The sequence below is a fragment of the Sebastes umbrosus genome, chromosome 16 (genome assembly GCF_015220745.1).
Source record: "Sebastes umbrosus isolate fSebUmb1 chromosome 16, fSebUmb1.pri, whole genome shotgun sequence".
NCBI lineage: Eukaryota > Metazoa > Chordata > Actinopteri > Perciformes > Sebastidae > Sebastes > Sebastes umbrosus.
In genome coordinates, this window is record NC_051284.1 from 24,796,483 (window position 1) to 24,811,247 (window position 14,765).

The following is a 14,765-nucleotide window of genomic DNA, read 5'->3' on the forward strand; positions in this document are numbered from 1 at the left end:
TTTGTAAAACGTTATTATTGTCCACAGTCGTCTGGAGTGGACAGTGGCCCAGTGGAGCAGCTTTCAGGAGAGTAAGAGCCAGCTGCAGCAGTGGATGGAGTCAGTGGAGCAGGAGTTGGGGATGACTCTGCCTCAGCAGCCAGGCCTCAAAGAGAAGTCCACTTTGCTCGAGCGCCTCAGGGCCATCCAGGCTGATGTGGACGCTCATGCAGCAGCGCTGTCTCGCCTAACAGACAAGGCGGTGGAGATGCATGAAAAAACTGGCGACCAGACTTTTGGACCGGAGTCGAGGGCCGAGCTCAATGCACACTTTGCTGATATCTCAGCCGTTGTCAAGGTGATATAAATACAGGCATAGGTTAAATAGAGATTATAGTAATTAATAGTGATTGGACACACAAATTTTCAAGGCTTCAAACTGCCATCCCACTTTCCCTGGCACGGAATTAGTCTGAAACATACAATAAATTACGTGCAAAATACTATCTGGCACATTCATATTTAGACAAAACCTTACCCATATCTGGTAGTTGGTGTTAACTTTGTATTTTTCTTCCACACAGGGTAAAGTGCAGTCCATGCAAAGCATCGTGTCTGAGCATGAACAGTACTTCGATGCTGTGAGAGACTTCAATGACTGGCTGATTTCAGCTAAAGAGGAACTCCAGCGCTGGTCAGACCTGTCAGGAGACTCAATCTCCATTAAAAGGAAGCTCTCCAAGGTGCAGGTGAGGATCTTAAAATGTTTTATTTTAGAAAAAAAATCTCCATGTGGCTCCTGGTCACATCCAGCTTGGAGATGTTTGTCTTCCAGAGTGCTGCATATTTACGCCAGGGTCTGACAGAGATGACAATTGTGATTCCTTTTGCCCTTTCCAGGAGTTGCTTGACTCTAAGCAGCGAGGCAGAGAGAGGCTGAACCGGGTTCAAAGATGTGGGGCGGTGTCCAGAGATCACACCGGCTCAGGGGGCTATGAGGCTATGGAGCGGGAGGAAGCAGCCCTCTTGTCGTCATGGGACCAGTGGGAACGTGGAGCGCTGCAGACACGGGCCAGTCTGGAGACGGCCCTCTCCCAGATAGCCAGCTCTGAACAAGAGTTCAGCAGCCGGTCAACACAGCTGGAGCAGGACCTGCACGACTTCAACCGCCAGCTGAAAGACTGGCGTCTGCGGTTGGTTCAAGCAGAGAGACAAAATGAAGGAGAGGACGCTGTTAAAGGCTGGCAGATAGCAAAGGTAGGTTTAGTTCCAACAATAAGCCGCCAAATAATTGGAAACAAGCAATGAGAGTAGTAGATGACTAATTCATATTAAATGCTAATGAATTTTTTGTTATTTGTTTTCCACCCAGGACACTTTGGAGGAACTCGTCAAAGCTGAGCCAATGTCCGATAGCCTGAAGACTCAACTCAATGATCTGTGCCGATTCTCCAGAGACATGGGCACTCAATCTGAGAGAGTGTCTGCTCTCATTAAGGAATACAACAGGTGAGAAAGGTGTAAATATAATGCACAATAGTCTTGATTCTTAAAGGAAAACTGTAGCTACATTTAGCATTTACATACAACCTTCCTTAGAATTACACAGAATCTGTTGTAGTTTGTCGTGGTTTGTCACACTGTAAGATTGAATGCCTCAACAACCGATGGTCAAACCAACAAACCTGAGACCAAAGAACTCTAGAGATAGATCAAGATATCTAAATTGATTAACAATGATACACAACTTGTTTCTAGTCTGAGTCTCCAATCGTCCCGGGAGTGCCAGAGCAAAGAGAAGCTGCTGGAACAAGGCTTCCGCTCATCCTTCAGAGAGTTCCAGCAATGGTTGGTCAACGCCAAGATCAACACGGCCAAGTGCTTTGACGTACCTCAAAATCTCAACGAGGCCTCCTCTAGCCTGCAGAAGATTCAGGTACGGCACTCAAAGTCAAATGCCATGAAACATTCAGTCACTTACGCTGCCATAATTACAGGTTTGATTAACACTGATGGTACGATCACAGTGGGATTTTAATTAACTTGTCGGTGTGTTTTCATTACAGAATATAACTGTAACTAAAATGGAGCCTCACAGTAGTTCAGGGCGGCACAGAAGTAATTCACAGTCACATGTTCCATACAGTCAAATATATCCACGACCTCTCTCACAATAGGTGATCTATATAAACATTTCATCCTCACTGCTACACTGCTTTTCTTAAAATTACTCAAACCAATTAATCAATTATCAAAATAGTTGTCGATTAATTCAATAGTTGACAACTAATCAATTAATCGTTGCAGCTCTAGTTGAGAGCTTAGGAACGGTATGTCAAACCCAATTTGTTCGAGAGCATCACATGAGCAGAGCCACACTACCAAACTAAAATGCATACTGCTGCAATAAATGTCTACCTTGACATTTGTGTCCCGAATGAACTGTAAGATTAAGAGTTTCATCACACGCTGGAGTTAATCATCTCATCTCTGCTTCTCTCCTCAGGAGTTTCTAAGTGATAGAGATCAAGGTCAGTCAAAGCTCAATGCTGTGGTTGTGAACGGTGAGCTCGTCTGTAGCACCGCAGCTAAAGACAAAGTTGATGCAGTTCGAGCTAAAATGAACACTGCCAGAGAGGACTGGAAAAACATGATGACCAACCTGCACAACAGAGAGACAAATCTACAAGTAAGCACCTAAATGTCCCCTCTCACCAATCGGGAACCGTTTATTTTAAGTCAAGGAAACATCTCAATAGTCTCTTCATATCCGTCTTGTGTGTTTCAGAACGTCTTGTCCCAGATGAAAGATTTCGAGGCGAGTGCCGAGCCTCTTCAGGAGTGCCTGAATGCCACGGAGCTGGCCGTTCACGAGAGCTGCACGAGGCTTCATGATCTCACAGCCAAGAAACTGGAGCTAAACAAGCTGCAGGTACTAATGTCCGCTGAGCGTGGAACACCCCTCATGTTCAAGACCTCTCATGTTCAAGTGCAGCAACCACTCAGCGCTTTGAGTGCCAACATGACTATTCCTGTCATTTGCAGAAACTCACCATTCCAGCTCTATTGCAGTGTTTTAGCATTGCTATTATGATTTTAGGAAGCATTGCCAACAGCTTGTACTAACTGCCAGTTGCTTACTTTTTGGATTACTTCCATCTTTCTGCTTTGCTACTCTCACATGTCCTCTTAACAGCGTCTATCATGTGAAATAATACTTGCTTCATTTATAAAATAATTGCTTTTAGAATGTATTAATTGTGTAAAACCAGCTATTTCCAGAGGCTTTGATTGCGCGTCATGACCACCAGGAGCTTTACCAACAGTTACATCCGCCAAATGTCTCATTCTCTTTTCTTTTTGCAATGTTGCCATCTCTAACCCCTCAGTCTGTGTCTGAATTTCTTATACCTGTGTGTCAGCTCGCATGCCTCTTTGATAACCTGCTTGTGCTCTTCCAGTCTGTGCTTGAGGAGTTAGCCTCTCACAAGATTCAGCTGAACAAGCTGAAAGAGAAGGCCCAGCTGCTGTGGGATGAACACGCGGCCGGCAAGGGTTTTGTGCACCGTGTCTCGCAGCTCTCTGCTCAGTACCTAGCTTTAACCAACCTGACCAAGGTACAGTAATGCCTACCAATCTGCTTGTGCACTGGGGCTTTTGTTGGGGGGGGTAGAGCTGGAGAGGAGACAGAGGCACTAGACTGGATCGAGCTCTGGCTTAAAGGGATAGCTCGGGTGTTTTGAAATGGATTTGTATGAGGTACTTATCCATGTGTATTACCTATAGTAGATGACGGTCAGCATGCCCCCAGTTTGGAGAAACAGACAGGAGCTACCACACAGAACCAAAGCAGTGCTGTGTACGGGGCTGACAGCAAAACGTATTTTAGACACATAAAAGAAAGTTTATCAGTTAAAGTGAACATTATATTTAGAATATTTTCACCAGTTTACCTTACCGTCAGACAGCTATATATTCTAGGTTTCCGATGGGGAACTGAAGCCGTTACCCATGCTTTCGCCAAAGCCACCAGACTCCATTGAAAATGGTTCTCGCAGAACACGGGGGTCGCTGCTACTCCTATGTCTTGCGAGGTAAAATTACAGTTTTGTTCAATGGAGTCTGGTGGCTTTGGTGAGAGCATAGATGGATACAACGGCCTCTGTTCCTCATCGGAAAGGAGAAGAAAAAGGCTGTCTGACAGCGAGGTAAAGCGGTCAAAATATTCTAAATATAGTGTATACTTAAACTGATAGATTTCTTTAGGTGGGCCTTTCTTTTAGGTGGCTATGTTTTGATATGTGATATGTTTTGCTGCTGCCCCCGTCCACAGCAGCACATTGTATTGCTCCTGTGCTAGTACTCCTGTCTGTTTCTCCAAACTGGGGGCATGCTGACCGTCATCTACTGTAGTTAATACACTGACTATGGATAAGTACCTCATACAACCCCATTTCAAAACACCCAAGCTATCCCTTTAACATTATTTTACAGTGATAAACAGTGAAGGTACTAACTCACCATGATTAAACACTAATTTCTTTCTTTTGTTACTATAAATCTACTATAATTTCCTTTATGTCTTTTTGTACTAAATATTTATTAGTCATCAAAGACTCTGCATGTGCAATTATCAGGTTGAGCCTGCTGTGGATTCAATTTCTAAAACCTTGAGTGGTAATTTCCTGGTTGTGTCGTGTTATGTGGATCTGCAGGAGAAGACATCACGGATTGATCGAATAGCCACTGAGCACCAGCTTTTCTCCCAAGGACTGAAAGAGCTGCAGAACTGGGTGGCTGACACCAGCCACATGTTGCAGACTTACTGCGTCCCCACCGCTGACAAAAATGTTCTCGACAGCAGGATGATCAAGCTAGAGGTATAAAAATTCACAGGTGGTTTCCAGAATTAGAGTTAACACTGTGAATACCCATTATAGGAGTGTGTTAAATGTGTTATTGTTGCCCCAGGCCTTGCTGACTGCTCGGCAGGAGAAGGAGATCCAGCTGAAGATGCTGATCACGAGAGGAGAGTCAGTTCAGAGAAACACCTCAGCTGAGGGAGTGCCTGTCCTCCAAAATCAAATACAGGACCTGAAGGATTCCTGGGATGCTCTGCTCTCCGCTTCCATCCAATGCAAAAGGTTAGTTCTCCACCACACAGCGGCTCTGTGCTCCTGCTACTATTTTTGCCAAGTCTTGTATTGCTGCTATTGCTACAACTACTACACCACTATCTGACTTTGTTGTACTCTTTTAAAACCGACAGTCAGCTGGAGGGTTCCCTGTCTCAGTGGACCAGTTACCAGGAGGATGTACGCCAGTTTGTGGCATGGGTGGAGCGTGTGGAGGAGAGTCTTGACCCCACTGATAAACTGTGCCCAGAGATGAGAGACAAAACTGCTAATCTGAGCAAAGCCAAGGTACTGCAATCTTCTCACACATACTGCATTCTATTAAGGTGTATAAATTATTTAGTTAGATTTTACAAGTCGTCAAAGTGAGCAGTGCAGCGTTTTTAATCAAATGAGCCATTTAACTGCAACAGGTATAAACTTGAAAAATGCTCAGTTGATTTATTGTGTATATCTGCTGTTTCAGTTGCTGCATGAGGAAGTGCTCAGCCACAGCACCCTGCTGGACACCATCACTGCAAAGAGCGCCAGTATTGCTGAGAACTATGTCACTCAACTGGAGCTCCAAGATCTGCAAGAGCGCTATAACACCATCAAAGACAATGCCATGGTAATGAAAGCAGAACGGGCACAGTGTCAAACAGTGAATCTTATTTTAAAGGAACAGTGCGTGACATTTTGGGGGATCTATTAGCAGAAATGGAATATAATATTCATGTTTTCATTAGTGTATAATCAGCTGAAACTAAGAATCGTTGTGTTTTCGTTAGTTTAGAATGGGCTTTCTAAAGGAAAATAGCATCACACTCCTGAAAACAGTTTGAGTGTGAGTGTAAAAATTTCAAAACAAAGACCACATATCAACAAAGATGTTGTCAAATAAAAGTTAGAATCAATTAGCTCTCATGGCTCTGAATCTTTATCTTCATTGTGTCCTCAGAGGGCGGTAGGCAAAGCAGAGGAGCTGGTGAAAGCCCACCAGGAGTATCAGCGGGGCCTCCAAGCGTTTGAGGACTGGCTGGAACAAGAACAAGAGAAGCTTGGCTGCTACACACAACTGGAGGGTGATGTTGATATGCTGGAGGAGACTCTGCAAAAACTACAGGTCTGAAAAGTTCTATTCACCCCTAATATTATTGTCTAAAAGTTTAGCGAGCTGAGAGTGCTCAACCACATCTGTGTAACTACAGGAACTGCAGCTGCACTGCACAGAGGGCCAGGCTCTTCTCAACACCCTGCTGGTCAGTCGAGAGCTGGTCATTCCCTGGGGCCTGCCTCAGATCGAAGACCGAGCCCTGGAGACCCTGCAGCAGGAGTGGAGGTTGTACCAGGGCAGGCTGGCCGAAACCCGGGCTCAGCTCAACAGCGCTCTGGCCAAACTCCGGCAGATGGAGCAGAAGTTTCAGCGCCTTGACAGCTGGCTAAAGGGCATGGAGACCAAAGCACAACTACGCAGCAACCGGCGGTCTGACCGCGCCACCAAAGACGCTCAGCTCCAGCTAATAAAGGTCAGTGTCACATGCACAGAAGCTGAATGTTTTGCACTGTTGTACAAATCTGCATATTGTTTTCAATTCAGTTGCTGTGACAATACTGCATTTTAAATCAGCTCAGGTCATTTCAGTCCCATCAGAATGAAAAGAAGAGTCTTCTAACAAGTTAATTTGCATTGGAAGCAATGTTGTTTTTAGGATTTCAGTCTAATGATTATTGATCAGACATCTGTAATGGTCCTTGTTTGGTCAGAGCTGGCAGGAGGAAGTGCTGGTTTATCAAGAGGAGATGGAGGGCCTCAGTCTCTTGGCTCAGCAGGTTCTGGATGAAACCCATATTAGCAGCCGGATCAGCTCCAGAGCCACCCAGATCACAGCCCGCTACCACGTCCTGCTTCTGCATTTACTGGTAACATCTTTTTGAACACAGCACACAGTATCACAGTAATACATAGTTGTGAATGTTATATATACCTAAATATAATACACATACATATATACTTCAATACATGCTTGTTAATAGATATGCATTGGTTGAGACCTTTGAAATGGTCTCTTTAACCGGTAAACCACCCAGAAATCCTGTTTAAAATCTTTGTTGTTGACAGATAATTGTAAAGATGTCATCAGTTTTGCTAAGCTAAGTGTTAACGTTGTTGTTTCGTCTTCCTTTATATTGCAGGAGACGATCAAACACCTCCAGGAGGAGGTGTCTTGCATTGAAGAGGCACAGTGTGTCTTCAACACCTTCTCAGACTGGCTCAGTGCCGCTCAGAATAACTTCAACACTGTGGCTATCAGCGTTGATGTAGTGGACCGCTTTGCTATGGAGAGAAAGATGAAAAAACTAGAGGTACACTCTCTAACATGGAGCACATGCCTTCTGTTTATTATCGACTGCTCTGTGAAGACCATTCACAGCATTTCACCTCCAACACAAGTGTACACAACTACTCTAGCCTGCTGACTCTTGTATATTATCAGTGTAAATGCCAGCATTACTGTCAGACTCAAAAACCTTATTAAAACTGAATAACACCTTCATCTCCTGTACCATCCAGGCTCTCCAGGGAGACATGGAGCAGGGTCACTCTTACCTGAAGACAATGAGGGAGAAGACAGAGCGAGCCATGGCGTTCTTGGAGGAGCCTGACGCTGAGCAGCTGAAGGAGGAGGTGGACAGCCGCCTCTTCCAACTAAAGGAGCTGATGGAAGCTCTGCGAACAGAGCACAGCTCCCTGGAGAAATGTATCTCACTCTCTAAAGACTTCATGGATAAATACAAGTCCCAGGCCCAGTGGGTGATGGAGACCAAGAACCTTTTGGCATCAAGTGTGGAGCCTAAAGCTGAACTCTACCAGAAGAAGGCTCAGCTAGCGAAGTACAAGGTAATTTAGTCTTTTCTTTCTCATGGAAATACAGTTAAAAAATAAACAAAATGATTTTTATCTGCAATATTTTGCTCTCTTTTCATTATGCAGACCATCCAGCAGACAGTGCAGTCTCATGAATCGGCGGTGAAATGTGTCTTTGAGAAAGGAGAGGCCCTGCTCGACACAGTCCACGACCCCACTATAAGTGACAACATGAAAAAGCTGCAGGCCGACTACCAAGATCTCTGCATAGCAGCTAAGGTATGGGCTCCACATGTCATATGGTGGCTCACATGAGAAATCTGAATTAAGTCCAGAACCACAGATTTTATTCAGTGTTGATGTTTCTTGTAGTGTGTAAAAGGAGACAGGCTTTTTTTATTTAATGATTACATGTCATAAGGCTGCATGAATCTCTGAGATTGGCTCTGTGTTGTGTTTCAGACTCAGGTCCAGAACCTTGTAGAGTGGGTGAAGGAGCATGAGGATTACAACAGTGAATTGCAAGAGGTTGAGAAGTGGCTCTTACAGATGTCTAGTAGACTGGTCACCTCAGACTCCATGCAGACCAGCGGTATGGAGATGGCCACTCAGCAACTTGCCCGACACAAGGTGACCTACAAAAAAACAATCACTTTTATACTGTAATATTAGGTGTGCAGTTTACATTATAACATGGATTACTTTGTAATCTGTATTTTGAAACGCCTTACTGTTCTTTTTCAGGCAATAATGGAGGAGATTGCCAGTTTTGAAGAGCGTCTCACCAGCTTGAAGCAGAAAGGAGAAGGTCTCGTAGCCAGCTGTACGGACCAAGTTCAAGCTAAGATCAGTCAACAAGTCCAGGCTCACCAACAGGGAGCCAGAGATAGCTACTCTGCTATTTGCAGCACGGCCCAACGGGTGAGGAATATAATACTTCAAAGAGATAGAGAAACCTCTCCATTTGATCATTTTCAGAAAACATTTTCTGCTATAAAGTTAGTTAAGCCGGTCTTACCTCACCTTGTTCAACAGGTGTACCAGAGTCTGGACCGGGAGCTGCAGAAACACGTTAATCATCAGGACACTCTCCAGCAGAGCCAAACGTGGCTCTCCACTGTGCAGGAAGAGCTCAATGACCAGGGACCATCTGGTCTGCAGGAAGCACTGAAGCAGGTAGCTGGCACAGTGCAATGTTGCCTACTCTTGGAAAGCGATGATGGTGATAAGTTCTATAATTTATTATAATGAATTACTTTTGCACACACAGGTGAAGCACTACAGGGCCCTTCAGGAGCAGGCCAGCACCTACCTGGACCTGGTGTGTTCTGTGTGTGACCTGTCGGATGATGCTGTGAGAGTGACAGCAGCTCAGGTCCAGCAGGTCAAACTCTTGGTCAGTAATTGTTACTTCCTTCTTCATCATTGTACAACATAAAAGACAAGTTTTATGAATCGAGGATGATTTTTGCATCATATTACCGACTCATAAACACTGATTGTAATTAAATGAAAAAGAAAACAGGACATTTTTTTGGTGCTATGTTGACACATTACAAAGTTTCATGAAATACTGTATGCTGGCACACAGTCCAATGAGTGCTGGATATAAGACATACTATGGCCAGTACATATTACCCTTCAAATATTCATTCATCGTTCAGTCAATAATTTACAAGCAGTGTGAAATGCAGTGTCATTGCAACTGTTCTGTGTATATAAATATGCACAGGGCTGCCCCCTCTTGGTCGATTAGTTGACTAATTGGTCGTTTTGGTCTTAGTCGACTAAGATTTGTTTAGTTGAATAATCGTTTTTTACGCTTTTTTCATGCTAAATTACTTATTTTCAAGACACTTATGAGCACATCTCTGAGAAACACAAGATTTAAAGTGGTGCTTTTGTGTGATTATAGTGAAAATATATGATCAGTGGTATAGAAAGTGGGCTATTTCATAATATACAAATCTGCGAATATTGACTGTAGGAAGGTATAAATATGTTTTTGCAGATAGAGGAGAGGATGTCCAGTGCACAGGAGCTCTCGGAGGGCTGGAGGGAGATCAAGGAACAGAAGCAGGATCTGACCGGCCTGTTCCAGGACATGGAGCAGCAGCTCCTCAGCCTCTCCAGAAGGCCCGCAGAGCTGGAGACGAAGATAGCTCAAAACATGCTGTCACAAGCCAAGGTAGGGAACAGGATCAGAGCCATTGATCCCTCGACAAGGCACACAAAGGGAATCTTAATCATCCTCCTCATTAAACTTCTTTTTCATGCTTATTAAGATTAAGATATACTGTATGTCTACATGTGCTTTTTTATAAACATGATTATGTTGGTGATTTTGTTGTTATTATTATGTAATGTCCTACATTTTGGCTTGGTGTATGTAGGATTAAAAAGAGCTCTGCTTACTGTTTGGATGTATTTAGGTTTAACATCCAGTATATTGCTTGTCCTCACAGGAATGCAGCCAGCAGCTGCAGTCTAAGCAGAGTATGCTGACCAAGATGACAGAGACTGTGAGCAGATTGACTTGTGGCAAGGACTCTCCAGAACATGCAGAGCTTGACCGTCTGGGCCACTCCTGGCTGGAGCTCTGTCACCAGGCCAACAAGCTGCAGAGCCAGAGAGAGGAGGACCTGCAGAGGTCTAAAGAATACCATGACTGCATCACTGCAGTGGAGGCGCTGTTTGAGCAGGTGTCCAAAGAGTGGGACAATCTGGCCAGGTGTGTTTGTACATCAAGTATACATCAAAATTAATCATCACATACTGCTGTGTTATGATTTTATTAATCTCCTGACAGGATGAAAGCCAATACGTTTTGTTTTAGGCTGTTTATTGTCAATTTCTTTGTCATAGCTTTAGTGGAATACTAGTGTGCATGTAAATGTAGTCATTGTCATATCTTCCACACAACACTTGTGTAATTCCTTCCTATTTTTTGTTGTGTTACAGAACGGATGCTGAAAGTTCCTCTCAGCATTTGGAGGCGTTACGGAAGCTCGCAGTAACTCTGGAAGAACAAAAAGGCACTCTGGAGGACCTCAAGGAACAGAAGCAAAAAGTCATCCAACATTTGAACTTGGATGACAAGGAGCTGGTAAAAGAGCAGATCAGCCACTTTGAGCAGCGATGGTCTCAGATGCAAAACCTAATTGAGAAGAAAATCCAGGACTCGGTGATGACCCTGGAAGATATGGGCCAAGTGGAGGCCCGTCTGAGAGAGGCTCGGGACTGGGCAGAGGAGCAGCAGCCTGCCCTGTCTGAGGCCATGAAAATGAGTCCTCCTCCAGAGCTGGCTCAGAGCTTCCTGTTTGACCACCTGAGCATCTGCAGCGAGCTGGAAGCAAAGCAGCTCCTGCTGGGACAGGCCATGGCCGACTCCGACAGGGTGCTGGCCCGGCTGGGCCTCAGCGAACGGCAACGGCTCCAACAGCTTATTGTCGACACTCAATATGAGGTGGAAAATCTGAGCGTGAAGGTTGTGCAGCGAAGGAAACACCTCAGCAAAGCGTTCACAGAGAGAACACAGTTCCTGATGGCTGTGGGTCAGTCTATTTCCTGGGTCCAGCAGAATGAGAAGAAGGCTCAGGCTGAGGAGTACATTGCTCTGTTACCTGATGACCTGGCCAAGCAGGTCAGAACATGTAGGAACATCCAAAGCAGCCTGAAAGCCTATCAGAGCGAGCTGACCTCCCTGTGGTCTCAGGGGAGGGACCTGATGAGGGACGCCAGCGAGGAGGAAAGGAACGAGATTCTCACTAAGCTGCAGGAGTTACAAAACATCTTTGACAAAACGTTACACAGATGTGGCCAGAAACTTCAGGAGCTTGAGAAAGTACTTGTTTCTAGAAAGTATTTTAAGACTGATTTAGAGAAAATATGCCTATGGATAAAACAAGCTGATATTGTCACCTTCCCAGAAATCAATCTGATGGTTGGAGATGCTGAACTGCAAGCGCAGCTACTGAAGTATCAACACATAGTCGAGCAGGCAATTGACTATGAGAATCTTCTCCTAATTGTACAAAGAGCTGGCCAGGAAATATTGCCCAGCCTGAATGAAGTAGATCACTGCTATTTGGATGAAAAACTCAACACACTCCCCCAGCAATATAATAGCATATTAGCACTAGCCAAAGAAAAGCAGGAGAAAATCCAGCAGGCCATTCTCACGAGGAACGAGTACACCTCTTTCATAGATGTCACCCATAAAGCCCTGAAAGAGCTGGAGGAACAGTTCAATAATCTGGGCACACAGCCTGTAGGGCTGCAAACAGAAGAGGTTGTCAGCTTGCAGAGTGATTACAAAACAATCCAGGTAGACCTGAGCAACCTCGGTCTAGCTGTGAGCGAACTGAACCAGAAGAAAGAGGGATTTCGTAGCACTGGTCAACCGTGGCGCCCAGAGGAAATGACCCAACTTGTGAGCTTGTACAACGGCCTGAAGAGGTTGGTTGAACAGAAAGTGGAGCATCTGGATGAAACCCTGGAGTCGTTTGAGGACCAAAAAGCGATGGCGATGCAGGTTGACTCTGAGTTAAAGGCCACAAAAGAGCAGCTGGTGAAAGTGAATGCAGAGACGCAGTCGGCGGAGGAGAGGCTGAAGAACTACCACACTCTGGCGGGGAGTCTCCAGAGCGCCAACTCTCACTTGTCAAGGCTCATGGAGCAGATGGACACTCTTGCGCCCCGCGTGGAGCAAGCAGCCCAAGATGCCTCCAAGGAGCAAGTGGTGCTGTGGCAAGACGAGTTGCGGTCTTTGCAGGCCGCAGTAGGGGATTTGATTGAAGAGTGTGAGAACAGGTTTGTCCAAAGTAAAGACTTTGAGACGGAGATGAAAAGGACCCTGGACTGGCTGCAGCAGGTCAGGGACGACCTGGGCTGTGCTGTGATTGTTGATGTGAGGGTGGAGAAGGTGCAAGAGGAGATCAGAAAGCAGCAAATCATGCAGGAGGAAGTACAGTCGAGACTGAGAATAGTGGCTGCTCTTAGTAGCAGAGAGAAACAGGAGTATATCAGCGCCAATGAGCTCGTCCCAGCCCACGTAGATACGAGCCTGGAAGAGATGGCAAAGCTGCAGGCAGACGTTCAGAAAGCACTGAGCTCCAAACAGGTGGGACAATATTACATTCAATATTCTATCACACATGGTAATCATACATTCATTTTAGTGAAATGATTTATCTGTAGTGCTGTTTGTTATAGTTGCCTTAATGCCTATGTATATACAGTACAGTATTTGATTTGTCAAATGGTGTGGAGAATCAAAATAATTGCATTCATGGCAAAATCTTTTCCTTTTTTGTTTTCGTTTTATTGAAAAGTGAATGATGCTCAAGTTGCAATATGTTAGGTACATAAACATTTCCCCTTGTGCATGAAAAAATAAATTATAAATACACACATACAGTATAAATACATATAGAAAATAATAATGAAAAATGTTTTAAAATAAATACTATAAAAATTGAATAATAAGGGGGGGAGAAATAAATCTGTATTTTGTGTTAGGTACATAAACATTTTCATTTGTGCATGAAAAGATTCATTTTAAATAAAAGAAAAATACACATAAGCGTACAGATATACGCAAATGTACTTGTAGAAAAAAAGGGTAATTATAAACATAATAATGATACATTAACTTAAATATATATTCAAGTAAAATTGTGATAATGAAAATAAACCTAACCTATAATAAAAGGAAACATTAAATAAAATAAAGTAAATAAATAAATACACACACAAATACAGTATAAATACATACAGAAAAAATATTTTTTTCTTTTTTAATAATTACAATAAAAATATTATAATAATGGAAAAAACAAACAAAACACAACAGAATCTTTATTTCTATACTTAAATATTAAAAATATTTTTTTTTTCTTCATTTCTTTTGTGTAAAGATTACTCTGGAGGAAGCCCTGGGGTCGTGCCAGAAGTACCACTTCAGGATGCAGTCGGCCTGTGAATGGCTGGAGGATGCTGTGTCTTTCCTGCAGCAGGCCAGCCTGGGCGTGGACGTGGAGAACTACGAGGAGTGTCTCCGGCAGCAGGGCGACATCATGGCCACGGAGCAGGAGTTCCTCATCCACCTGGAGGAGCTGCAGACTCTGCTGCCTCAGCTGGAGAACCAGGTCAACCCCACAGCTAAAGAGCAGCTCCGTTTGAGCGTGGAGTCGGCCAAGCAGAGAGGTGTGGAGGTCCGAGATCAGCTCCAGTGTCACCAGGATGTCCTTCAAAGGTAGTGAGAACAAGAGTGATGGTGTAACACACTGTGACGATACAGAAAGTTTGTTAATATGGCATTATATCCAATTTTGTTTTTCTTAGCTGTGTGGCTCAGTGGAAGTCCTACCAGGAGGCACGGCAGACTGTCATTGAGCTCATGAATGAGGCTGAAAAGAAGCTGACTGAATTTTCCACTGCAAAGGCAGCCACAAACCAAGAGGCCGAAGATAAGCTATGCAATCACCGGGTATGAGAGGTCAAAACAGGCATTTTCCATACAAAAACAATTTGTGAATCCTGTGCACTTAGTTTATTAATTGTCTCTTCGTTTTCCAGTCCCTCGTCTCACTGGTGAATGGCTTCCAAGAGAAGCTGAGTGGTTTAGAGGAGCAAGCAGCCCAGCTGGAGCTGGTGGGGAGCGATGCCAGCAAGGCCACCATCAGTCGCTCCATGACCACCGTGTGGCAGCGCTGGACGCGACTACGAAGCGTGGCTCGAGGACGAGAGAGAGTCCTCGAGGACACGGCACAGGATTGGAGAACTTTTAGAGAGAAGGTACA

At 44.4% G+C, this 14,765-nt stretch overlaps 1 protein-coding gene across 14 annotated transcripts in view; it reads left to right on the top strand.

Annotated features, from left to right (window-relative positions):
• Window positions 1-14,765, top strand: part of syne1b (spectrin repeat containing, nuclear envelope 1b) — an 89,596-nt gene that overhangs the window by 41,970 nt on the left and 32,861 nt on the right. For 13 of the 14 annotated variants that reach the window (XM_037747215.1, XM_037747229.1, XM_037747222.1 and 10 more), the window contains 28 exons: window positions 28-337; window positions 564-728; window positions 880-1,236; window positions 1,352-1,488; window positions 1,738-1,915; window positions 2,486-2,668; window positions 2,768-2,911; window positions 3,441-3,596; window positions 4,695-4,859; window positions 4,951-5,123; window positions 5,249-5,402; window positions 5,581-5,724; window positions 6,055-6,219; window positions 6,305-6,622; window positions 6,861-7,016; window positions 7,290-7,460; window positions 7,669-7,995; window positions 8,089-8,241; window positions 8,425-8,592; window positions 8,707-8,883; window positions 8,998-9,138; window positions 9,233-9,358; window positions 9,974-10,150; window positions 10,428-10,693; window positions 10,924-13,084; window positions 13,881-14,218; window positions 14,308-14,452; window positions 14,542-14,760. In XM_037747215.1, coding sequence (XP_037603143.1) covers window positions 28-337; window positions 564-728; window positions 880-1,236; window positions 1,352-1,488; window positions 1,738-1,915; window positions 2,486-2,668; window positions 2,768-2,911; window positions 3,441-3,596; window positions 4,695-4,859; window positions 4,951-5,123; window positions 5,249-5,402; window positions 5,581-5,724; window positions 6,055-6,219; window positions 6,305-6,622; window positions 6,861-7,016; window positions 7,290-7,460; window positions 7,669-7,995; window positions 8,089-8,241; window positions 8,425-8,592; window positions 8,707-8,883; window positions 8,998-9,138; window positions 9,233-9,358; window positions 9,974-10,150; window positions 10,428-10,693; window positions 10,924-13,084; window positions 13,881-14,218; window positions 14,308-14,452; window positions 14,542-14,760 — 7,474 coding nt within the window. The remainder of the gene's footprint in view (window positions 1-27; window positions 338-563; window positions 729-879; window positions 1,237-1,351; window positions 1,489-1,737; window positions 1,916-2,485; window positions 2,669-2,767; window positions 2,912-3,440; window positions 3,597-4,694; window positions 4,860-4,950; window positions 5,124-5,248; window positions 5,403-5,580; window positions 5,725-6,054; window positions 6,220-6,304; window positions 6,623-6,860; window positions 7,017-7,289; window positions 7,461-7,668; window positions 7,996-8,088; window positions 8,242-8,424; window positions 8,593-8,706; window positions 8,884-8,997; window positions 9,139-9,232; window positions 9,359-9,973; window positions 10,151-10,427; window positions 10,694-10,923; window positions 13,085-13,880; window positions 14,219-14,307; window positions 14,453-14,541; window positions 14,761-14,765) is intronic. The other variant, XM_037747224.1, reaches the window with a different exon arrangement.